The sequence below is a fragment of the Rhinoderma darwinii genome, chromosome 1 (genome assembly GCF_050947455.1).
Source record: "Rhinoderma darwinii isolate aRhiDar2 chromosome 1, aRhiDar2.hap1, whole genome shotgun sequence".
Lineage (NCBI taxonomy): Eukaryota > Metazoa > Chordata > Amphibia > Anura > Rhinodermatidae > Rhinoderma > Rhinoderma darwinii.
Window position 1 is genome coordinate 639572133 of NC_134687.1, and position 25144 is coordinate 639597276.

The window sequence follows — 25144 nt, forward strand, 5'->3', positions numbered from 1 at the left end:
TTCCGTAACTCTCATAGTAGTGAATGGCCGTTACGGAAGCAGCGTAGCATGCGAGCTACGCTGTTTCCTTAACTACCAATCAGTTCTATGGGACTTACGGAAACAGTGTAGCTCAGCGTGCTACACTGTTTTTGTAACGCCCGACCATGAAGTCAGGAAGTGGCAGGGAGGCAGCGAGAGCAGAACGGGGTTTAGGGGGCCCCGTTCTAGAGATAAATGCAGGTCCCAGAGGTGGGACCCACATGTATCTGTCATTTATGACATATCCTGTGGATATGTCATAAATGTCCCTGTTGGAAAAACCCCTTTAACCCCTTCCCCCTGCTGGCATTCTGGGCCCTAATGTCCAAGCCATTTTTTAGATTTTTCCATTGTCACATTCGAAGTGCTGTAACTTTTTTATTTTTGCGTCGGCATAGCTGTATAAGGTCTTGTTTTTTGCGGGACGACTTGCAGTTTTTATTGGTACCATTTGAGAGTAGATGCGACTTTTTGATCACTTTCTATCACATTTTTTTTTAAGTCAGGATTAACAGAAAACAGCAATTTTTCCATTGTTTTTTATTTTATTTTTTACGGCGTTCACAGTGCGGGTTAAATAATGTAACAGCTTTATAGTCGGGGTCGTTACGGACGCGGCGATACCAAATATGTGTAACTTTTTTGCTTTATTGTAGTTTTTTTTTAATAGTAAAGCATTTTGTAAGGGGAAAAGCTGGGTTTTTCATTATTTTTTTTTTCACTTTTTTTTTAAATTTAACTTTATTAAACTTTTTTTACTTTTTTACTAGTCCCACTAGGGGACTTCCCTATCCTCCGATCGCTATTATAATACACTGCAATACTTTTGTATTGCGGTGTATTACTGCATGTCCGTTTAAAACGGACAGGCATCTGCTAGGTCATGCCTGCGGCATGATCTAGCAGGCATTCGCTGCAGGCAGACCTGGGGGTCTTTATTAGACCCCCGGCTGCCGTAGAAGACACAGACACTCTGCGATTTTATCGCCGGGTGTCAGTGAGATGAGAGGGAGCTCCCTCCCTCTCTCCAAAACCATTCAGATGCGGTGCTCGCTATTGTGCACCGCATCTGAAGGGTTAAACGGGTGAGATCGATACTAATATCGATCTCACCCGGCAGAGCAGGGACGCCCCCAGCCCTCAGCTGCTTCTGGCAGCTGAGAGCAGGGAGATTTCACGGCTCCCTGCTCTGTTTACTTTATTCTAATGCAGCGACGTAGTTTGGCGGCGCTCTAGAATAAAGCCCACTAATGACCGCCGTAAAAAGACGTATCGGCGGTCATTAAGGGGTTAAGTAGTCAAACAGCCCTCCCCTTGTAGTAAAATCACTACTGTGGGCTGGATTGGGGAGATTATATTGTATGGGGAGGTCAGATTGACTGACTGCTAATAGCTCTATAGGGGGGTTTGAGTATCTGACTCTGATGTCTCTGTGGCGGAGACATATCCCTCCCATAGAGACCTCAGTAGTTAGTCGCTCAGACCCCCCAGCAGTCAGACAACCTCCTCTTGCAATATATTAGTAGCTACTGAGGTCTCTATGGGAAGGGGGGATTATAAGTGACCATATAAGTGACTGCAGAGGACTCTATGAAGGGGGGAGTAATCCCCCCATAGAGCCCTCAGTATTTATTATACAGCAGGGGGGGGGGGGGGGGGGGGTGAGCATCTGACTGCTGAGTGCTCTATAAGGGGGATTTTATTATCCCGACATAGAGTCCTCTGCAGTGAGTTAGATAGACCCCCACTTGTAATATAATTAATCCCTCCCTAGCGTCGGCCGATCAGTTTAAAGTTGACTGGGGCAGGAGGCGAGTACCACACTCACCTCACCACATGGACACCTCCCTGCTTTCCTGTTCCTCTCTGGCAGTGCGTACATTGTCAGAGAGGTGTTTTCTAACTTCTACCACTAGCAGACCTGCCTATAGTGATGCACGTCTGCTAGACCTATCCTGCCCCTGCAAATGCTGTCCCTCCCCCAGGGCCGTTTCTAGCTTTTCTGCTGCCTGAGGCGCAAATTGAAATGGCGCCCCCCAGATTTTGATTGACATCCCCCTGGCTATTCTACATCACTAGCAGCCTCCTCCAACTCTTGCAGATGCGCCGCTGCCTTGTACTGGCATGTGAGGTGCAGCCGGGCAGAGTACACCTCGCTGCACGGTCCATGCCCAAGTAGTACAAGGCAATGGCGCATCCAAGAAAGTTGGAGGAGACTGGTAGTGATGTATAACAGCTAGAGGGATGTCAATCAAGCATGGAAAGGTGGGTTTGGAGGCAGGACTATGTGACTCTTCAGGACAGCGGCACTGCCCCATGACCCTTTGATGAGTGAGTAGCATATAGTGTGCGCCGTTGTAAAAGTTGATTTCATAGCTTTTGCTGCATCTGAAAAAAAACCTACAGGGAAATATTGTCAGGTCATGTATTACTGCATGGTGGCGGTTCAAGGGCTTAAAACTACCCCTGAGAACCATTCCATCTGCCCTGCAATTTTGTTGTTATAAATATATTCTATATAATTACAGCTCCAGAAGCAAGCTCTGACATATATATGGCTCCAGAACCAAGCTCAATACATATATACAGCACCAGAACCAAGCTCCGTACATATATACAGCACCAGAACAAAGCTCCGTACATATATACAGCACCAGAGCAAAGCTCCGTACATATATACAGCACCAGAAGCAAGCTCAGTACATATATACAGCACCAGAAGCAAGCTCAGTACATATATACAGCACCAGAAGCAAGCTCAGTACATATATACAGCACCAGAAGCAAGCTCAGTACATATATACAGCACCAGAAGCAAGCTCAGTACATATATACAGCACCAGAAGCAAGCTCAGTACATATATACAGCACCAGAAGCAAGCTCACTACATATATACAGCACCAGAAGCAAGCTCACTACATATATACAGCACCAGAAGCAAGCTCACTACATATATACAGCACCAGAAGCAAGCTCACTACATATATACAGCACCAGAACCAAGCTCACTACATATATACAGCACCAGAACCAAGCTCACTACATATATACAGCACCAGAACCAAGCTCACTACATATATACAGCACCAGAACCAAGCTCACTACATATATACAGCACCAGAACCAAGCTCACTACATATATACAGCACCAGAACAAAGCTCACTACATATATACAGCACCAGAACAAAGCTCACTACATATATACAGCACCAGAACAAAGCTCACTACATATATACAGCACCAGAACCAAGCTCACTACATATATACAGCACCAGAACCAAGCTCACTACATATACACTACCGTTCAAAAGTTTGGGGTCACCCAGACAATTTTGTGTTTTCCATGAAAACTCACTCTTATATTTATCAAATGAGTTGCAAAATGACTAGAAAATACAGTCAAGACATTGACAAGGTTAGAAATAATGATTTTTATTTGAAATAATAATTTTCTCCTTCAAACTTTGCTTTCGTCAAAGAATGCTCAATTTGCAGCAATTACAGCATTGCAGACCTTTGGCATTCTAGCTGTTAATTTGCTGAGGTAATCGGGAGAAATTTCACCCCATGCTTCCAGAAGCCCCTCCCACAAGTTGGATTGGCTTGATGGGCACTTCTTGCGTACCATACGGTCAAGCTGCTCCCACAACGGCTCTATGGGGTTGAGATCTGGTGACTGCGCTGGCCACTCCATTACAGATAGAATACCAGCTGCCTGCTTCTTCCCTAAATAGTTCTTGCATAATTTTGAGGTGTGCTTTGGGTGATTGTCCTGTTGTAGGAAGAAATTGGCTCCAATCAAGAGCTGTCCACAGATGGAGTGATAGCCTTCCTTATTAAAAATCCCTTTTACCTTGTACAAATCTCCCACTTGACCAGCACCAAAGCAACCCCAGACCATCACATTACCTCCACCATGCTTGACAGATGGTGTCAGGCACTCTTCCAGCATCTTTTCAGTTGTTCTGCGTCTCACAAATGTTCTTCTGTGTGATCCAAACACCTCAAACTTCGATTCGTCTGTCAATAACACTTTTTTCCAATCTTCCTCTGTCCAATGTCTGTGTGCTTTTGCCCATATTAATCCTTTCCTTTTATTAGCCAGTCTCAGATATGGCTTTTTCTTTGCCACTCTGCCCTGAAGGCCAGCATCCCGGAGTCGCCTCTTCACTGTAGACGTTGACACTGGCGTTTTGCGGGTACTATTTAATGAAGCTGCCAGTTGAGGACCTGTGAGGAGTCTATTTCTCAAACTAGAGACTCTAATGTACTTGTCTTGTTTCTCAGTTGTGCAGCGGGGCCTCCCACTTCTCTTTCTACTCTGGTTAGAGCCTGTTTGTGCTGTCCTCTGAAGGGAGTAGTACACACCGTTGTAGGAAATCTTCAGTTTCTTGGCAATTTCTCGCATGGAATAGCCTTAATTTCTAAGAACAAGAATAGACTGTCGAGTTTCACATGAAAGCTCTCTTTTTCTAGCCATTTGGAGAGTTTAATCGAACCCAGAAATGTAATGCTCCAGATTCTCAACTAGCTCAAAGGAAGGTCCGTTTTATAGCTCCTCTAAACAGCAAAACTGTTTACAGCGGTGCTAACATAATTGCAAAAGGGTTTTCAAGTGTTTTCTAATCATCCATTAGCCTTCTAACACAGTTCGCAAACACAATGTACCATTAGAACACTGGAGTGATGGTTGCTGGAAATGGGCCTCTATACACCTATGTAGATAGTGCATTAAATACCAGACGTTTGCAGCTAGAATAGTCATTTAGCACATTAACAATGTATAGAGTGTATTTCTGATTAATTTAATGTTATCTTCATTGAAAAAAACTGTGCTTTTCTTTCAAAAATAAGGAAATTTCTAAGTGACCCTAAACTTTTGAACGGTAGTGTATACAGCACCAGAACCAAGCTCTGTATGTATATACAGCACCAACACCAAGCTCAGTACATATATTCCGCACAAGAACAAAGCTCAGTACATATATATACAGCACCAGAACAAAGCTCAGTACATATATACAGCACCAGAACCAAGCTCCGCACATAAATACAACACCAGCACAAATACAGCTCAATTTAGTGCAACCCCTGATGTATAGGTGTGTACGGATAAAACGACAGCTCCCAGCATGATCCGAACAATGGTAAGCATATGCTTGGAGTTTGTTTCCCCCCCAAAAAATATCATACCACCCATCGTCTCGCTGCAGATCATGCAGTGACTACAGTACTGATTAAACATTTACATTAAGTGACTCACCAGTGACTTAATTTTAGATTCTAGTTTTTTATTTTTTTCTTCTCCATCCGGTCCAGACCTCTATGATGACTTCTCCCGGCCACGACACATTTCTGCAGTTTGCCGCTCAGATGTCTTCAGCTTCTCATTTTTCAAACATTTCTGCATCTGTAAACAAAGATAATATTCTCATGCTGCCACACATAACGTCCCTAAATATAATAGTACCATACCCTGCTCCTCTAATTATAATAACGCCATACACTGTCCCTGATTATAATACCATACACTGTGTCACACACACACACACACACACTGTGCCCCTCATAGAGCCCCCTGTCGATGGCGCCCACATAGAGCCCCCTGTCGATGGCGCCCCACATAGAGCCCCCTGTCGATGGTGCCCCCTGTAGATTGTGCCCCAAATATAGCCCCCTGTTGATATCACTACATATAGCCCCCCTTGTATTATAGAGCCCTACATATAGTCCCCTTGTAGATTGTGGCCCCACATATAGCCCCCTGTATAGATCGTCTACATATAGCGCCCCCTGTATATTGTGCCCTACATAAAGCATCCCCTGTAGATAATGCCACTCACACTTTTATGTGGGAAAACAAACTTTACAAACTCCCCTTGATCCCGTTCCCACTCCGTCCTGTGTCAATGCAGGCCTGCTCTCTTCTGAGCAGGTCTGCTGGGGCTGAGCGACGTTATTGCGCTGCTTGCATTGTTGAAAGGTACTGATTGGCAGGGCAGAATGACATGCCCCGTCAATCGGCGCCCTTCAACAACAGAAGCAGCGCGATGACGTCATCTCGCCGCTAGCGTCGTTGCTTTTCAGGGCCGAATGACATGCCCCGCCAATCAGCGCCTTTCAACAAGTTGAAAGGCGCTGATTGGCGGGATAACGCATTCTGCCCTGCCAATCTGCATCATTGTAAAGCGCTGAATGGTCGGCACGGAAGGTACCCGGCAATTCAGTGCTTATGCATGTAATTGTACCCGCCTTCTATAGACGCAGGTACAATTCGTGCAGGAGGGGGTAGTTGCGGCTAGTTTCAGTTGCGCACCTATTCTCCCCCCCCCCCCATTAGCGGCGCCCCTATTCCCTCCCAGCCGGCCACTCCTCCGCATTAGTGGCTCTAGCGCGCTGCAATGCTAATTTTTTTTTTTTTAAAGTGATGTGTGGTTCTCTCGACCATGGGCCCCCTGGGAGCTGTGGGCCCCGGTCGGCCGCCCAAACCGCCCATGTGGTGATCCGCCACTGGGTTGAGGTTAAAGATGATAAAGAAGAGGAGACTGATTTAATGGCTGATCTGCAGTGTAAGGAGGGGAAGGTTGTAAATGAAAAACCTATTTTGAGATTCCTCCAGATACTACTCCCATCATTACATGTAAACCATCTATTCCATCACTGTGTGTTTCCTACAGATGGATCCAGTAGGAGAAATCCACCAGAGAAATGTCCCAGTCCTCTGTAATTTTTCTCTAGACAGTCCTGGGAATACAATGTCCCAGAGAATCATCCGGTAGATGAAGCGAAGCCCTATACCAGATCTACACTGCTCATAGGAAACACTTGATTCACACATCGGATCTTGATGAATGAAAGATTCAAGTTGAAAATCTTTACTGATACAAAGTGTGTAATTAGTTGAGAACAAAATGATATATGAACAGTCAATGGAAACCAAAATCCTCAACCTATTGTGTGCTGGATTCCAAATCATCCCAAAAATTTATATAAAGTAAAAAAATTGTAATCATGGGCAGATTAACAGTTGCCGTCATAAAAATTCACGCAAATTGAATGTGACTCAGTGGTGTGTATGGTCCCCACGTGCCTGTATGCACACACAACATCTGGGAATGCTCCTGATGACCTGGCTGGATCAGGGCATCAGTAACTCCTGGACAGTCTGTGGCGCTACTTATTCATAATTAACCAGAGGTCCTCAATTGGATTCAGGTCTGGGAAACATGATGGCCAGTCAATAGCATCAATGCTTTCGTCATCCCTGAACTGCCTACGCACTCGGGCCACATGAGGCCTTGCATTGTCCTGCACCAAGATGAACTCAGGGCCCACTGCACCAGTGTAAGGCCTAAGAATGGCTCTGGGATTTAATTCCGGTACCTAACAGCAGTCACAGTACCATTGGCCATCACGTAAGGATTTCTGCGACCCTCCAAGGATGTCTCGCCAGACCATCAGTGAGCCACTGCCAATCCGGTCATGATGAATAATTTTGTAGGTAGCACAAACCACCACCGCATCTCCAGACTCTTTCACGGCTGTCACATGTGCTCAGTGTGAACCTGATCTCATCTGTAAAGAGAACACAATGCCATTGACGTCCCTGAAAATTCTGGTATTTTTTGGGGAATACAAAAATAGGGGAAGTGTTACAAAAAGTTCGCTCACCACATATCCACTGCGTTTCCATTGCGTTTGAACGATGCAAGTTGGTATAAATAAATCCAAGTACTGCAGGTGCTCATAGATATTCCCAAACTGGTCCTGTGTCGACAGCAGGTAATCAAGGCAATAGTGGTGTATAGATAATATCAATCTACTAGAGGATGACATCATGAGAGTAAAACGAAGTAAATTTGAAAGAGACATCAAAGATTATAAAGAGAACTGTGTCTACACTTGGAAGAAAAACCGCAGACAAAACGCAGGGTTACAATCTATTCTGAAAAAAACGGAACAATGATAGCAGATGGAAAAAACATACCAACAGTAAATTTTTCATCTTCTGACCATGATTCTACGGATTTAGCATCAGACTCCGATAGCTACTTAGGAACTACAGCAGTTGAAACTCCGAGAAAATCTCCAGCACCATCCAGAACAAAAACACAAGTGCAGGAGTTTAATGAAACACGCGTTATCTCTTTTTCAGAACCAGGCAGGTACAAAAACGTACAAGAAAATCCAGGGAAACTGCCAAGAAGAAACAGACATCCAAAGAGAAGAAACTACAAACAACAAATGTATACAATGAAAAAGACAAATTTAGTCAAGATGAAATTTCACCGTGCAACTACACGGATCATGATGTACTAACATGTGGTGAATCTACACAAATAACACCAGAAATTATTAAAGATGCATACAACAACGACTTTACAGTGGTTAATTTGTCAGCCTGTATACTCCACTCCAATCAGTTGAAAGTATTAAAGAGAGGTTTAAATTTTGTGCCAAGTAGGAACTTTGATTTGTACCAGACCTTAATCGATGTTAATAAATTCGTACGTTTATTGACTGAAGAAATATTTTTTGGAAGAAGATCTACTCCATCCACAAACAGAAAATCCAAATATCTCATTGAAAAATGACTTTGAGAATTTCCTATTTGAAGAACAGATGACAATTATGGATCTACAATGTCTACAAATGGATAATTCCACCTCAACAGGACTGCTAAATCCTCCAACTCACAATTTTTTTTGTCTAATGCTGCCTTTTACCCCCTATCCTCTAGATCCAACGCTATGGATGACTTCCAGATAGCAGTAGAGGAAGCTTTTAAAATCTTTATTCAAAAATAAAAAGAATTTAATTCACAATCTCTCAAGAGGAGAGAATCTAGCTTTGAAGGAATTAAGTGAATCCAATAGCATAGTAATAAAGAATGCAGACAAAGGAGGGTCCGGTAGTCATTATGGATTCTGAACTTTATAAAAAATTTATTATGGAATTATTAAATGATACCAATACATATAAAATAGTAAAATCAGCCCCCACTAACATCTTTAAAGCAAAATCATACAATGTTACACAGGAGGGTTTTTCCTTAGGCATTAATACGGAAAAAGAGAGAAAATATTTAGACAAAAAATTTCCAATCATTCCTATCTTTCATGCCCTCCCAAAAATTCACAAGAATACTTTTCCACCACCGCTAAGACCAATAGTCTCAAGTATAGATTCACTTAACTAACGTTTTGGGGAATGGCTAGACAATCAACTACAAACTCTTGCTAAGAGGTCTCCTAGCTACATCAAAGATAGTACAGATGTCCTCCAAATTATGGACAAGCTGAAATGGTCAGACACCTTCTGTTGGGTAACGTGTGACATCACTGCCCTATACTCTTCAATCCCCCATGACAAGACTATTGCAGCCCTTAGTGACCAACTGCATAAATATACAAACTATTCAAATCACTTAAAAGAATACATTCTCAGTGTCACTCTTTACCTTTTAAAACACAACTATTTCTTATTTGACAACGTGTTCTATTTGCAATGCCTGGGATGCTCCATGGGGCTAAAATTTCACCCTCGCTTTCGAATATTTATGTAGCCTGGTGGGAGGGACGATCTATTCATAATAATCTAAATCCATTTGTCAAAGACATCCATTACTATGGTCGTTTTATAGACGACATTCTAATTATCTGATCAGGTTCCTACACATCAATTGACAAATTCATGAAATACATTAACGACTATGAAGACAACTTAATCTTCACTCATAACACGAATCTCAAATCCTTGTCTTTTCTTGATATTACATTAACCGGTGACTCCTCAAAACCTAATATTATAAGTAGCTTATACCGTAAACCTACTGCAGGAAACTCAATCCTACATGCATCAAGTGCACACCCAAACCATGTTATTAATAACCTCCCAATAAGAGAATACACACGTGCTAAAAGAATATGTACAGAAAAATCCACTTTTCTCTCAGAATACAAGATTATTGATACCAGGCTCCTAGCACGTGGTTACTCTAAACAAAAATTAAATCAAGCCAATAATAAAGTTAATGTCAAATCAAGATCAGAATACTTCTACCCAGCAACATCAACCAACCAAAAATTCCAAGATAAACCATCAAAAAAAGACTAACTTTTTCAACCCCTTATAGCAATGAGTATGGACAAATAGTATCTATCATTAAATATTACTTACTCATTCTAGATAAAGATCATAGTTTAAAGAAAATACTAAAATTTTGTAGCAAAAAATTCAACTACAATAGGAAACAGCATTTCACCAAGCATTTTTTCGAAAACCTCTAGTAATAAAAGTACATGGTTAAAATATACCGGTTCATGCAAATGTGGTGGCACTAGATGCACTACATGTAAACTAATGACAATCACTGGTACTCTAGTCTCCTCATCCAATAATGTTTTTTTTCCAATAAAGTCTTTAATCAATTGCAACACTACTCATATAGTATATGTCATACTCTGTGATAAATGCAATATACAATATGTAGGGTGTACAATTAGACCTCTCCAGAAAAGGATAGCAGAACATTTAGCAGACATAAGAAATCTCCACAAAACTAATATTTCAGGAGCAGCAAAACATTTTAAAGAAATGCATCAAGGAAATACCAATACATTGAAAGTCTGCGGTTTAGAGAGAGTATCTTGTCCGAAAAGAGGAGGAGACTGGCGAAAACTCCTACTTAACAGAGAGGCATTATGGATCTTAAAATTAGAAACCCGCTTTCCAGTGGGCATGAACTATAGAAATGATTTGATGTACATCTATTAATTAAATTTCAGCTTTCCATCCTAAAAAATCCCTAATCCATATATCACAATATTTAAACATACAAATTTTGATAAATGTATATTAGATGGAATTATGAGAGATATTCTACATTTATCAATCCAATCTTGGATTCAGTCTTAGATTAATTTTAATACATACTAATTATACACTCTTTTCATACTTCGAATAAAATTACAAGTAAAATGAAGAACCCAACCATAACCACATATTAAATCATACTCACATGTAGTTCAATCATATGTATTGCACCTTTTGTATGTCTTTTGGGGAACTTTTTCGTCAGTGCGAGCCGTTTGTGCTACCTGGGATGGACACACGATATCCACATCTGATAAATCAAAAACCAATGATTATGATCTATTCATACATTTATTATAATGTGATATATCATATAAGATAAATAAAATTTCTATCAAAAAGAATATCACAACTGGAAGTTCATCTATTGAATTAATGTCTAATAATTTCTCCATCTTTAATTATAATATTTGAATTAGATAAATCAAAAAACAATGAGAAAAAATATGAATATATTATTCAAGATAACGTAATCCTATTAATTAAGAACACTAACTAAAAAAAATATCCATTCAACCAATGTTTATCACCAATATACTTCTCTATTAGGCAGCCTATTATAACAACGTAAGCCTCATTCAAGGAAAAGCTGTTTTTCAGCACTAGACAATACTTTTGGATTATCATTTAGAGTGGAGCTGTTCTTCAGCACCACGGACACAATACAAATCAGGGAATCTTACCATTTATACATAAAATACTTTACAAATCATAAGATAAAATGAATAGCTTAAAATACATACTTGACACATTCTAAAACAAACTATTTAATATATATTTTTCAAAGAAACCACTATCTTTTTTCATTAAGACATGCGCAGCATACCAGCTGTCTTTTCTGAATCAAGTCCGACTACACAACACACCTGAACACTAATTAGTTTATATGTTTTGTTCATGCCAATATACTGAATATTCCTTTGGTTTAAATTAAAAAGGTTTCTATTATTTGGTATTTGATAATTGGAATGTCGATTTTCTACCATCCCGTTGTAATAACCTTGTAAACTATTATATTACAACTGAGATATTATGTCGGCATCACCTATCTAACCACATGCAGTAAATGGTTAAAGAAAAAAATTAAGTCCACCCCTAGGAAGTCACCTGACGCCATTCACTATAATATATGTGATTTCATTTGTAAAATAGCATGCTATGATTAAGGACCCCACTGGTCTGAAACACGTAAACGTGGTCCCGGGATTTTTTGTTTTAACCTCCTTGTTTTAATATGACCCAATAAACCTTAACTTTTGTTTTGAGTGCTGGATATACCTTCACTATACACCACTATTGCCATTTTCTGGGGAATACCATTCTAGCTGCACAGTGTTGGGCTGCGAGCGATGGTCCCACTACAGTACTATAGGCCCTGATGTCACCCTCATTAAGTCTGTTTCTGACAGTTTAGTCAGAAACATACACACCAGTAGCCCATGGGAGGTAATTTTGTAGAGCTCTGGCACTGCTCCTGTTTCTTTTTGCACAAAAGTGCAGATACTGGTCCGGCTTACGGCCATGTGCGTCCTTCCTTGTGTAACGGCCATGTTCTAGTTTCTGCTCAGTGCTCTTGAGACTGCTGGGAGACCGCACAAACCTTCTTGCGATGGCTCGAATGGATGTGCCATCCTGGAGGACCTGGACTACCTGTGCAACCTGAATTGGCTGCAGGTACCTCTTCATGCTACCGAGTGACAAGGACACTAGCCAAATGGCAAACTAGAGAAGAATCAGTCAGGAAGGATAAGGAGAGAGGAATTGTCTGTGGCCACAACCTGCATAACCTTTCCCTTTTTGGGGGTTGTCTTGCTGATGCCTCCAGTGCACCTGTTGTCACTTTCATTTGCACCAAAGCAGGTGAATGGATTCACAATCACTTATGCTTCTTAACTGGACAGATTGATATCCCAGAAATTAAATTCACTTGGGGTTATACTGTGATGTTTAAATGTTCCCCTAATTTTTGTTGAGCAGTGTATATAGGGGTGTGTGGATCTTTTTAGTCCTGCGGGCATAGATTTTGGTGGTTTCTTATGTTGATCTGTTAGATTCTTCGCAGTCTCTGCTGTATTCTACTGAATTGTTACATATGTGAAATCAGGGGGAAGATCTGACTAATATTAAAGTGGAGGATGGAGAAGAAGAAGAGCTGGTGAGGGGCGATCAACCGTGTAAGAGTGAAGTGGAGGAGGAAATTCCAGGAGGTGTTACCACAGGTAAGTAATAATGAATTTAGAAAGTGAATTTGGAGGTTACTTAAAGGGTAACTGAACGTTTAACAAACTTCTGAAATGTCATAGTAACATGTCAGAAGTTTTGATTGCTGGGCGACCGAGCACTGAGACCCCCACCAATCGCTTACATGAAGCGCCAGAATCACTTGTGTGAGCGCTGAGCTGCTTCGTTTTTGTTTGCCTTTTTCCAGAAAGTCTGTGTCGGTGTACGGGCTCATAGACTTTCTATTGAGCCCATACACCGTTACATCGATTTCCGTATAAAGGCGAATAAAAATGAAGCGGCTTATCGCTCGCACAAGCACTTCTGCTGCTGCTTCACTTTAGCTATAGGTGGGAGTCTTCGTTCTTGGACCCCTACCAATCAAAGCTTCTGACGTGTCACTATGACATGTCCGAAGTTTTTTGAATGTTTAGTTATCCTTTAAGGTGAGGTTCCACCTTAGTTCTACATTACAGTAACACTTCAGACAATGTGTAATACATAGTGCAGAACCTGAGGGAGCTGTGACTGCACATAAAAGTTCTCTACAAGTTGCTTTATGAATCCGGTCATGCACTATGCTTCGCATCAGTTTTATAGGGCACTAGCAGCGAATAACAGCTGTACTAAGGCTGTGGCTAAAAATACATTTTTTTTTAATTTTTTATTTTTTTTTCGGTGAGCGATAAATCGCTGTTCCCAGCTAGTTGAGATTTTCAAATTACTCAAACACTCCAGACAAGCTCTGAAATATCAGCATGTAGCAATTTAAAAAAAATTGTTAACCACTTAAGCAACGCAATAAATGGCGATAGGGAGCAGCCTTGACACTAAGCGAGTTTTATTTTATTTTTTTTGTCGTTTTTTCTTCTGTACAAAAACGCTGCGGCCAGATGTTACATGGCAGGCTAAAGGGAAATATAAAATACTTTATTGGTTTGTGGCAATTTTCTGGTCTTTTGGTGCGCTTTTATTGGGTTCACCTTTCTTTTTGTTTTTGTTAAACGCAGAGTGTGTCTGGGTTTGGCTTTTGTTTTTTTAGAAGGGGGGGGGGGGGGCCTCTAGCCCCAGGCTTCTCTTTAGGACATGAAAAACGTCAGAAAAAAAATGCATGTAAATAAGCCTAAAATTCATGGCGTTCTTCCCAAATAACAAAAAATGCAGAAAATAAAAACTGTGAAGAAGGCATAAGGGAGAATTCACACTGTTTAATTTATCTGAAGGAGGCTTGCAGAAATCCATGCACAGGAATAACTGTATTAACATGTATGGAACAGAGTAAGTGTGTAACGTTTTGCAGGAAAGGGTTGAGCATTATTTTGAGATATTCCATAGAAATGAAAAACACATACATTTAGGTTATTTCCTTTGTGCTTTGTCATTTATTTGGTTCTACCATTACTGATCCCCCTACTCATAACACCTGAGAAGAAAGATCCTCATTATAGGACAACAATTGAGAACCTATTAAAATACACACAAGGTCCCCATGACAACTCTGCACTCAAGTCACAAGGGGACATGTTGTACTCAGGATATTTCCGTAGTACAACCTTAGGCTGCAATATCAAGTAATCAGATTTCTGCTATAATCTTTTTTTGGAACATGTGTTCTATCAGGTCTCCTTTAACCCCTTAGTGACCACCGATATGCCTTTTCACGGCGGTCACTAAGTCGCCTTAGGCTTGGCCGTTGCCTTTTCAGAGAGGCCCAGTCTAAGCCCTGCACAGGTGTCCCGTGCAGGCTGGAGCCGGGGCTCAGCTGTCTGATCACAGCCGGACTCCTGCTCCAATGACAGCGATCGAAGTTTACTTCGATCGCGGCCGTTTAACCCGTTAAATGCTGCGGTCAATAGCGGCTGCAGCATTTAACTTGTTTACAGAGGGAGGGGGACTCTGTCACCCATCGGCGGCCAGCAAATGCAATTGCGGGCCTTTGATGGGGTGTCATAGCAGCCGGGGCCTGATATAAAACCCTAGGTCTGCCCTGGGCATATGCCTATTAGGACGTGCCAGAAGCATGTCCTAATAGATTGCCTGTCAGATTTACACTGACCGGCAATAATCCTTTTGGTATTCTAAGTATACGAAAGCATTATAGCAGCGATCTGAAGATTGCATAGTAAAGTCCCCTAGTGGCACTAAAAAAATAAGTAATGTGAAATAAAAATTATTCATAAAACTTACAGTAAAAAAATAAATTACATATTTTTTTTCCATAAAAAGTGGTTTTATTTAGTAAGTGTAAAAAAATAAATAAAAGTACACATGTCTGGTATTGCTGCAACCGTAATGACTAAAACGATAAAGTTCATATGTAATTTAAACCGCAAGGTGAACACCGTTAAAAAAAAAAAAAAAAAAAACAATGGCAAAATTGCTATTTTTTTTTCCATTGTCCCCTAAAAAAGTCATAACAAAAGTTAATCAATAAGTCCCATGTACCCCAAAAAAGTACCAATCAAAACTACATCTCGTCACACAAAAAACAAGCCCAAAAAAATCACTGCATTGGCGGAAAAATAAAAAAAATTTACTACTCTTGGAAAGCGACGATGCAAAAACAAATAATTTTAGTTCAAAAGTGTTTTTAGTGTGCAAAAGTCGTAAAACATAAAAAACCTATACATAGGTGGTATCGTCGTAATCGTAGCAACTCATAGAAAAAAGGTAACGCGTTATTTATACCGCACAGTGAGCGGCGTCAATTTAAAACTCACAGAACAATGGTTGAATTTCAGGGTTTTTTTCTACCCCCCCCCCCCCCCCCCCCAAAAAGCTAATAAGTTAATCATAAAATATGTACCCAAAAATTGTGCCAATAAAAAGGTGCAAAAATCAAGTCCTCATACAGCTATGTCGACTGAAAAATAAAAAACTTTTATAGCTCTTTCAATGAGACTATAGAGAAACGGAAAAAAAAAATAGCTAGCTCATTCAGGCCTAAAATAGGCTGGTCACTAAGGGGTTAAGGGTCTTTATAATGGCAAAAGATTATTATTTTGTGGTTTTTTTTCTTTCGGGGTAATCCATTCTTCCAGATCTGATTATCTGTAAGCTCCTGTTTCACATGTAATTGTATGTAGACTAAAGACCTTTCAGTGATGATCACCTGCACTCAGAGGCCACTTCACTAAGTCCACTTTATTAGTACCTGATAGGACCCTCTTTCCCCTTAGAACCGCCTGAATTCTTTGTGTAATGATATAACTATGTACTGGAAACCTTTTATTACAGATTTTGAATGATAACCTCACTCTGTCTATTCCACTACGTTTAAAAGATGTTCCATAAAATGGAGGTCTGGTGACTGTGCAGCCATTAGGATATACAGACCTCGTTGTCATGTCCGTGAATTCAGCCTGAGATGTGTGCTTTGTCTCATGACACATTATCTTGTTAAATTTAGACTATGGCCAAGATTAGATTGTCAATAACAATATTAAGTTGAAACTCATGTCAGATATTTATTCCGTGCTGTGTGAGGGCAGCATAAAGTAGTGCCGCTGATTGCAGTGATCTGTCACTTGGGTAGTAATGTGCAGTAGTTGAGGAGATTTTACATGATCTACTTGTGTCGCATATTCAACAATTCAGAAAAGGAGTGAAATGGTATGCATGCTTCTGCCACTCTCAAGCCGCTGTTTCACAAACTTCTCACCATAGGCCAGGGAATGTGCATATTATTGGGCTCAAGCCATGCTTCGCTATCATGAAAAATCTCCTAAATTACTGCACATTACTGGCCAAGTGACAGATCGCTTAAATCAGCGTGTCTCACTACTTTATGTAGCCCTCAGACAGCGCAGCATAAATATCTAACAGATCTGCTTTAAGTTATTGTTGCATTATACTGTCATAGTGATGGCCAATTGATAGTGAAGGGCTAAATGTGTAATCAGAGGACAGGATTGGTCGCCAGACATGGTTGTGCTTTTCAAATGTTTCATCAAGTCAAGTGATTTATGTCAAAAATTGATGACTGGATGTAGACCAGAATCCTGGACTTAGTCTTTGATATATTTAAAAATGTTTTTCAAAACTTTAGTACAGCTGGAATCACACATGTAGATTTTGTTGCGGTTATTGGCACCATTTTTTTTGAGCCAATGCGAGGCATGGATGAATAAGCAATGGCTTATACTCCTTCTTAATGCTGGATCCCCTTCTGGTTTTAGCTCCACCTAAACTTCATGAAACACTGCATGTGTGTTTACAGCCTAATCAAAATGTTATAAATGTGTCTACTTTGTGGTTTGCAATAAAAATAATAAAATAAATTTTTAATCCTAACAGAAAATCCTAGTAAGAACTTTGGGGGAAACGTCATGTTATCGATAAATTATGAAGTAAAAGATGAAGATATCATGCAGCATTCTTCAGGAGCAAACCTAACTGCCCTTAATGTACATCCAGGACTCTACTGCAGAGATCTATCTTATAATTCCCCTATTCATGAGGAACCTTCTACTGAACAATCACAGATTGTTACCACAAGTACAGCTCAGAAAGGGGGAAAAAGTTTTCAATATGGTAAACCGTTCACAAAAAGCTCCAGTCGTTTCATGCACAGAAGAATTTATACACGAGAGAAGCCATATTCCTGTTCAAAATGTGTGAAGTGTTTTACAAATAATTCAGATCTTGTTAGACATGAGAGAATTCATACAGGAGAGAGGCCGTTTTCATGTGCAAAATGTGGAAAATGTTTTATACAAAAATCAGGTCTTGTTACGCATGAAAGAATTCACTCAGGGGATAAGCCGTTTTCATGTGCAGAATGTGGGAAATGTTTTATAGATAAATCAAGTCTTGTCATACATGAGAGAAGCCACACAGGAGAGAAGCCATATTCATGTTCAGAATGTGGGAAGTGCTTTAAACATAAATCAAGTCTTGCTGTACATGAGAGAAGTCACACAGGAGAGAAGCCATATTCATGTTCAGAATGTGGGAAATGTTTTACAGATAAATCAAGTCTTGTTAAACATGAGAGAAGACACACAGGAGTGAAGCCGTATTCATGTTCAGAATGTGGGAAATATTTTACAGATAAATCAAGTCTTGTTAAACATGAGAGAAGACACACAGGAGAGAAGCCATATTCATGTTCAGAATGTGGGATGTGCTTTACACATAAATCAAGTCTTGCTGTACATGAGAAATGTCACACAGGAGAGAAGCCATACTTCTGTTCAGAATGTGGGAAATGTTTTACAGATAAATCAAGTCTGGTCATACATGAGAGAAGTCACACAGGAGTGAAGCCGTATTCATGTTCAGAATGTGGGAAGTGCTTTACATATAAATCAAGTCTTGCTGTACATGATAGGAGTCACACAGGAGAGAAGCCATACTTCTGTTCAGAATGTGGAAAATGTTTTACAGATAAGTCACATCTTGTTAGACATGAAAAAATTCACACAGGGAAGAAGCCATATTCATGTTCAGAATGTGGGAAGTGTTTTACACATAAATCAGGTCTTGTTGCACATAAGAGAATTCACACAGGGAAGAAGCCGTATTCATGTTCAGAATGTGGGAAATGTTTTACACAAAAATCAGGTCTTGTTGCACATGAGAGAATTCACACAGGGAAGAAGCCGTATTCATGTCCAGAATGTGGGAAATGTTTTACACACAAATCAGGTCTTGTTACTCATGAGAGAATTCACACAGGGAAGAAGCCGTATTTATGTCCAGAATGTGGGAAATGTTTTACAGATAAATCAAATCTTGTTAAACATGAGAGACGTCACACAGAAGGGAAGCCATAAATATGGGAAAAGTTTTTTTTTATAAAGGAAATACTTTGCGATCATCAGAGAAGTCACACAGGGGAGAAGACCTTTTGATGTTATTTATGTAAAAAATGTTTTATAAGGAAATTAAATTTTGAAACTCCTCAGAGAATTCACACAGAGAAGAACTCATATTCTCATTTGGTATTTTGGAAATGCTAGAAGAGAGAACATTTTATTAATGCATCAGGTTATTCACAGACATTAAACAGCCAATAAGCGTGTATATTTTTTGGCTGGAAGTAGAAACTGCCCGAGATCCATGGATGAAAATTATTGTAGATTTAAGGAAGAAAAGAAAATTCTTGCTTACTTTCATGGCAGTGACACTGAATTGTCACAATGAACGTTGCTTCTTTTTACTGTATTCATAAATTTACCCAGACTGCAAGAAAATCCAGAGTGGCAGTAAGGACAACCCATGTACATATTTAGGTTTATTGTTAAACATATATGGACATATGAATACGTGATCTTCATTCAAACAGTACAAAAACATAATGGTGATGGAATTCAACAAAAAACACTAATACATTTTGCAATAATTTATAAACCCCTTCCTGACATCTGCCGTATACAGTACTGTGTAAAAGTTTTAGGCAGTTGTGGAAAAATGTTTCAAAGTAAGAATGCTTTAAAAAATAGAAGCGTTAATATTTTTTATTTTTTTTTTTAAATTAACAGAATACAAAGTGAATGAACAGAAGATAAATCTAAATCCAATTAATATTTAGTGTGACTATCTTTTACCTCCAAAACTGCATCAATTTTTGTAGGTACACTTGCACAAAGTCATGGATTCTGTAGGATTGTAGTCAGATGTATGATTAACCGATTATACCAAACAGGTGCTAATCATCGTTTTCATATGTAGATTGAAACAAACTCAGCTACACTTTGCCTTCAAAACAGCATCAATTCTAGGTACACTTCCATACACGTTTTGAAGGAACTCGGGAGGAAGGTTGATCCAAAAACTGGAATGAATTAGAACGGTGCTGTGAGCCAGGCCCTCTCCTCCAGCATCAGTGTCTGACCTCAAAAATGATGATCTGGATGAATGAACAAAAATTCCCGCAGACATACTCCAAAATCTTGTAGAAAGCCTTCCCAGAGAAGTGGAAGCTGTTTTAGCTACAAAATGGGGACCAACTCCATATGAAGGCCTACAGATTTAGAATAGGATATGTAGGTGTCCCATTACTTAAGTCCAGTGTGTATATATATATATATATATATATATAAACCCTTTCACTTACAAATGGTTGTAAAGGAGGACTGCATGGCTAGGTGCTTGATTTTATACACATGTGGTAAAGGGACTGAATGAAATGCCTAAATTCAATCATTTAGGCTGGGTTCACACGGTATGGTAAAAAAAAAACATTTTTGACTGCACCCAGCCTTAGGGGGGATTCACACGAGCGTGTATTCGGTCCGGGCGGGCCGCATGGTTTTCACGCGGCACGCATGGACCAATACAAGTCTATGGGGCAGTACAGACAGTCCGTGCTTTTTGCGCAGCGTTTGCTGCGCAAAAAGCGTGACAGGTTTAATAACTCTGCGTATTTCGCGCATCACGCACCCATTGAAGTCAATGGGTGCGTGAAAATCACGCGCACCACACGGAAGCACTTCCGTGGGACGAGCGTGATTCGCGCAACAGCAGTGAAAAGGATGAATGAAAACAGAAAAACACCACGTGCTTTTCTGTTTCCGAACATCCAAACGGAGTGTCTTTGCGATGAGCGAAGCCGGACAAGCGAACCGAACTTCACCGGGTTCGGCCGAACTCGTTTTGGTCGAACCCGGCAAAAAAATTATCGGTACGCGACGTCAGGAGATAGTCACTGTCCATGGTGCTGAAAGAGTTAAACTGTTTCAGCACCATGGACCGTGACTTCCGATCCCAATATACATGAACCTGTAGAAAAAAAAACAAAGTTCTGACTTACCGCTAACTCCCGGCTTCTTCCTCCAGTCTGACCTCCCGGGATGACAAGTCCAAGTGACCGCTCCAGCCAAGCACAGGCTGCAGCGGTCACATGGACTGGCGCGTCATCCAGGGAGGTGGGGCCCGATGTCAAGAGAGGCGCGTCACCAAGGCAACGGCCGGGAAGTTCTCGGTAAGTACGAACTTTTTCTTTTTCTACAGGTTTTGCGATATTGTGTTCGCATTCACTGTCGAGGGTGCTGAAAGAGTTAGCTCTTTCAGCACCTTGGACAGTGACTGCCGTCGACTAGCCTCATCTCTATGATGGCGGCTGCGCGAAAATCACGCAGCCGCGCATCAGACACGGATGACACGCAGCTGTCAAATGTTTTTTGCGTGCGCAAAAACGCAACTTTCGTGTGTATCTGCCCTTAAGGTGTGTCCCAATACTTTTGTCCATATAATGTATGTGTTACCTGGCATTGTAAATCTTCCTTTGACAAGATTGCTGAGAAGTGAACCTGAAGGGTCAGTCTTTTATTGTTGGTGGACCCTGTGTTATCTATATATGGGTGTTGCCTCTCAGTGTAATCCTGCCTGTGATAATAATGAGATGTATGATGAGAAGTGATCGCTACAGAACAGGAAGGGTAAGGTTATTAAATGTTATCAATATACAGGTGTTACCTGTCAGTGTAATCTTGCCTGTGATGATGAGATGAGTGCAGAAATGTGATCCCTACAGTATAGGAAGTTTGTCTATTGTGAGGCTTAGGAGCCAACAGATTTGTCGCAAATTTCACCAATTTCAATGTGTAAGGGTTGAAATCCAAGGTGAATCCGCAGCAAGATCTACATGTGTATTTTTTATGGCGCCAGTGTCTATTTTAGATCAGGAAGTTGAATGGGTGATATCATATAAATATTTGTGTGTATAACTGGATTGTAAACTAAATTGGATTGAGAATACAGATCAGGTATGTAGGAAGGAAATGAGTCGGTTATATTTCTTGCAGAATTTGAGATCTTTTAATGTTTGTAATAAAATGCGATTAATGTTTTATGACTCGGTGGTTTCAAGTATAATCTTTTATGGTGCGGTAACAAACGGAAAGCTGAAATAAATAGGCTAAACAAGGTGAATGTGTTGAATATACTCCTCCTTTGTAGTGCCATTCTGTTCATTTTTTTGACCTTATTACTTTTTTTTTATTTTTCCCCTGGAACTGGATAAGAAGATTTCAGCCCTTCTTCCAATCCTTAATGGAAAATTATCTTTACATTTACAGTATAGAATTTCTATTCTTTTTTTGTTCATGGCTTTAGACAGAAGAAACTTAACATAATCTTTAAATTCCTGTGCACATATGAAACAACCTTTGGGTCTTTCAGGACAAATTTCTACAGAGAACTTGACCTCCGTTCATCTAGTTAAGATCTTCAAATTACCAGGAATTGAGAGTGGTCTGGAAAACTCTAAATTTGGCCTTTCTACAATTACGACATCACCATGCCAAGATTCTGTCTCACAATACTATTTATGTCATCAGGCTCATCAGTCAATCTAAAATGATCAGAAAACGTGGTTGCGGACCTCCTAAGCCAGAAACATCTAGATCTGAGGTCTTAAAGAGGCTCTGTCACCAGATTTTGCAACCCCTATCTGCTATTGCAGCAGATAGGCGCTGCAATGTAGATTACAGTAACGTTTTTATTTTTAAAAAACGAGCATTTTTGGCCAAGTTATGACCATTTTTGTAATTATGCAAATGAGGCTTGCAAAAGTCCAAGTGGGTGTGTTTAAAAGTAAAAGTCCAAGTGGGCGTGTATTAGGTGCGTACATCGGGGCGTTTTTAATACTTTTACTAGCTGGGCGCTGTGAAGAGAAGTAACATCCTCTTCTCTTCAGAACGCCCAGCTTGTGACAGTGCAGACCTGTGACGTCACTCACAGGTCCTGCATCGTGACGGCCACATCGGCACCAGAGGCTACAGTTGATTCTGCAGCAGCATCAGCGTTTGCAGGTAAGATCGACTTACCTGCAAACGCTGATGCTGCTGCAGAATCAACTGTAGCCTCTGGTGCCGATGTGGCCGTCACGATGCAGGACCTGTGAGTGACGTCACAGATCTGCACTGTCACAAGCTGGGCGTTCTGAAGAGAAGAGGATGTTACTTCTCATCAGAGCGCCCAGCTAGTGAAAGTATTAAAAACGCCCCGATGTACGCACATAATACACACCCAGTTGGACTTTTACTTTTAAACACACCCACTTGGACTTTTGCAAGCCTCATTTGCATAACTACAAAAATGGTCATAACTTGGCCAAAAATGCTCGTTTTTTTAAAATAAAAACGTTACTGTAATCTACATTGCAGCGCCTATCTGCTGCAATAGCAGATAGGGGTTGCAAAATCTGGTGACAGAGCCTCTTTAAAGGGAACCTGTCACCAGCATTTCACCTATTTGAACTTTACTTATCCCTCACTGGCCGCTGCTATCAAAAGTTCATTGCTGTTATCCCCTCTCCTAAACTCCTCCGACTGCAAATAATGGTCTGCAAACATTTCTCGCATTTTATCGTAATAATCCAGTGTCCCGTTGTACGCACACACCAGAGGAGGATCTCAATGCACGAGAGCGGGATTTTGTGTGCTGGGGGAAGGCGTGGAGGTGTCAATCAAAAGTAAGGAGGCGGGGTAAACTGAAAGACTTGAGGAATGAATATATGACTTTTCAAACGAAGATATGACTCATGCTCATTAGCATACGGTGTGGGAACACTAAAAAACGGAATACTAAAGCTACAGAGCCGACTAAGAAGACAATTATAGGGTATATAGAAATTATTTTTCACCCACTACCACCTGGTATTACTGGTTTAATAGGTGAAATGCTGGTGACAGGTTCCCTTTAAACCAATACTTTTTTTAGGAACATGGATCTAGTATATGCCTATGCACGGCCACCTTTCCATTCGTTCTCCACCATTATGCAGCAACTGACTCATTATGCAGGTCAGGGGCCCCCTGTTTTTTACATAGGTGCAGGTCCTGAGACGGGACCTGCATCTATCAGACATTTATGGCATATCCTGCATTTAGAATACTCCCTTATTCTGCTGTATTCCCACATTGCAGCTTCCCGCTTCTCTATGTTTTATGTGTCTTGTGTCCAAGGCAGCCAATCTTTACCATGTGATGTGACATTATTGTCTTGTAAACAGAGACAGACAATTTAACCCCTTTTAGGTACATTGATATAACCCAATTCAACGAACACCGAAAATAAAAAAAAACTTGAGAAACAAGCCCTTTATTAAAAAAATTAATTCTAACAACACAACGTTACACATAAGGTTTAGTGTAAGATGATGGGAGATCATTGCGCGGCTGTGTCAGGATAGGAACGATAGTTCATATAAAAACCTGCTCTGTGGATGGTAACATAACTATAACGCTTTTTTCATGTGTAAGGTAAATACACTAATGTATTTACTAATATGCACTTACTCACAATCATTCTTCTACCCTTCAAAATTACACGCTTATGGAGCCTGCAGTGTCTAAGGTGGGTTTTACACTGGGCAATTATCAGGCAAGCAATCGTTCATAGAACGCTCGTTGCCGATAATTGCCCCGTGTAAACAGGGCAGTAATCAACACATGAACGAACAAACGCTCGTTCATCTGCTGTTCGTATCGTTTTGAAAAAGTTAAATATAGTTTTCGGCAGCAAATTTCCCTGTGTAAATAGGAAGACGCACTGCCAACATCATAATAGTGTATGGGGACGAGCGATCGGAGTAATAAACCACTCGTCCCCATACATAGCTCCTTGTAACAGGAGCAAACGAGCGCCAATTAAAGAGCTGTCTCGTTGATCGGCGCTCGCTGCACCAGCCAAAATTGGCCGGTGTAGTAGGGCCTTAAGTCTTCAACTACAGCAATATAATGACACCCCATGTAATTTTTATTTTTTTTACATGTGTATCAATATTTAATTTTCAATGATATGGTATACAAAGAAAAAAGGCGATACAAAAAATATATAAATTGAATTTGCAATAATTTTTTAAACCAAAAAGAAACCTCACAGATATAACGTTTCTTTCTATGGCTCAAATACCTGGTGCTGCGCCTTTGCAAAAACAACCTCCAGCAGACTTTTTTTTGGATATTTTGGTTAGTATTTTGCATCAGTATTTGTAAACCAAAACTGGGAGCGGAACATGAGCAGAGAAAAGTATAATGGAAAGATTTGCATATCTTCCATGTTTTGGACCTACTCCT

General features: G+C 40.4%; 1 protein-coding gene across 1 annotated transcript in view; it reads left to right on the forward strand.

Annotated features, from left to right (window-relative positions):
* Positions 1 to 19592, forward strand: part of LOC142662841 (uncharacterized) — a 32939-nt gene extending 13347 nt beyond the window's left edge. The window contains exons 3-4 of the mRNA XM_075841097.1: positions 13003 to 13117; positions 17415 to 19592. Coding sequence (XP_075697212.1) covers positions 13003 to 13117; positions 17415 to 18895 — 1596 coding nt within the window. The 3' untranslated portion in view covers positions 18896 to 19592. The remainder of the gene's footprint in view (positions 1 to 13002; positions 13118 to 17414) is intronic.
* The last annotated feature ends 5552 nt before the right edge of the window (positions 19593 to 25144 follow it).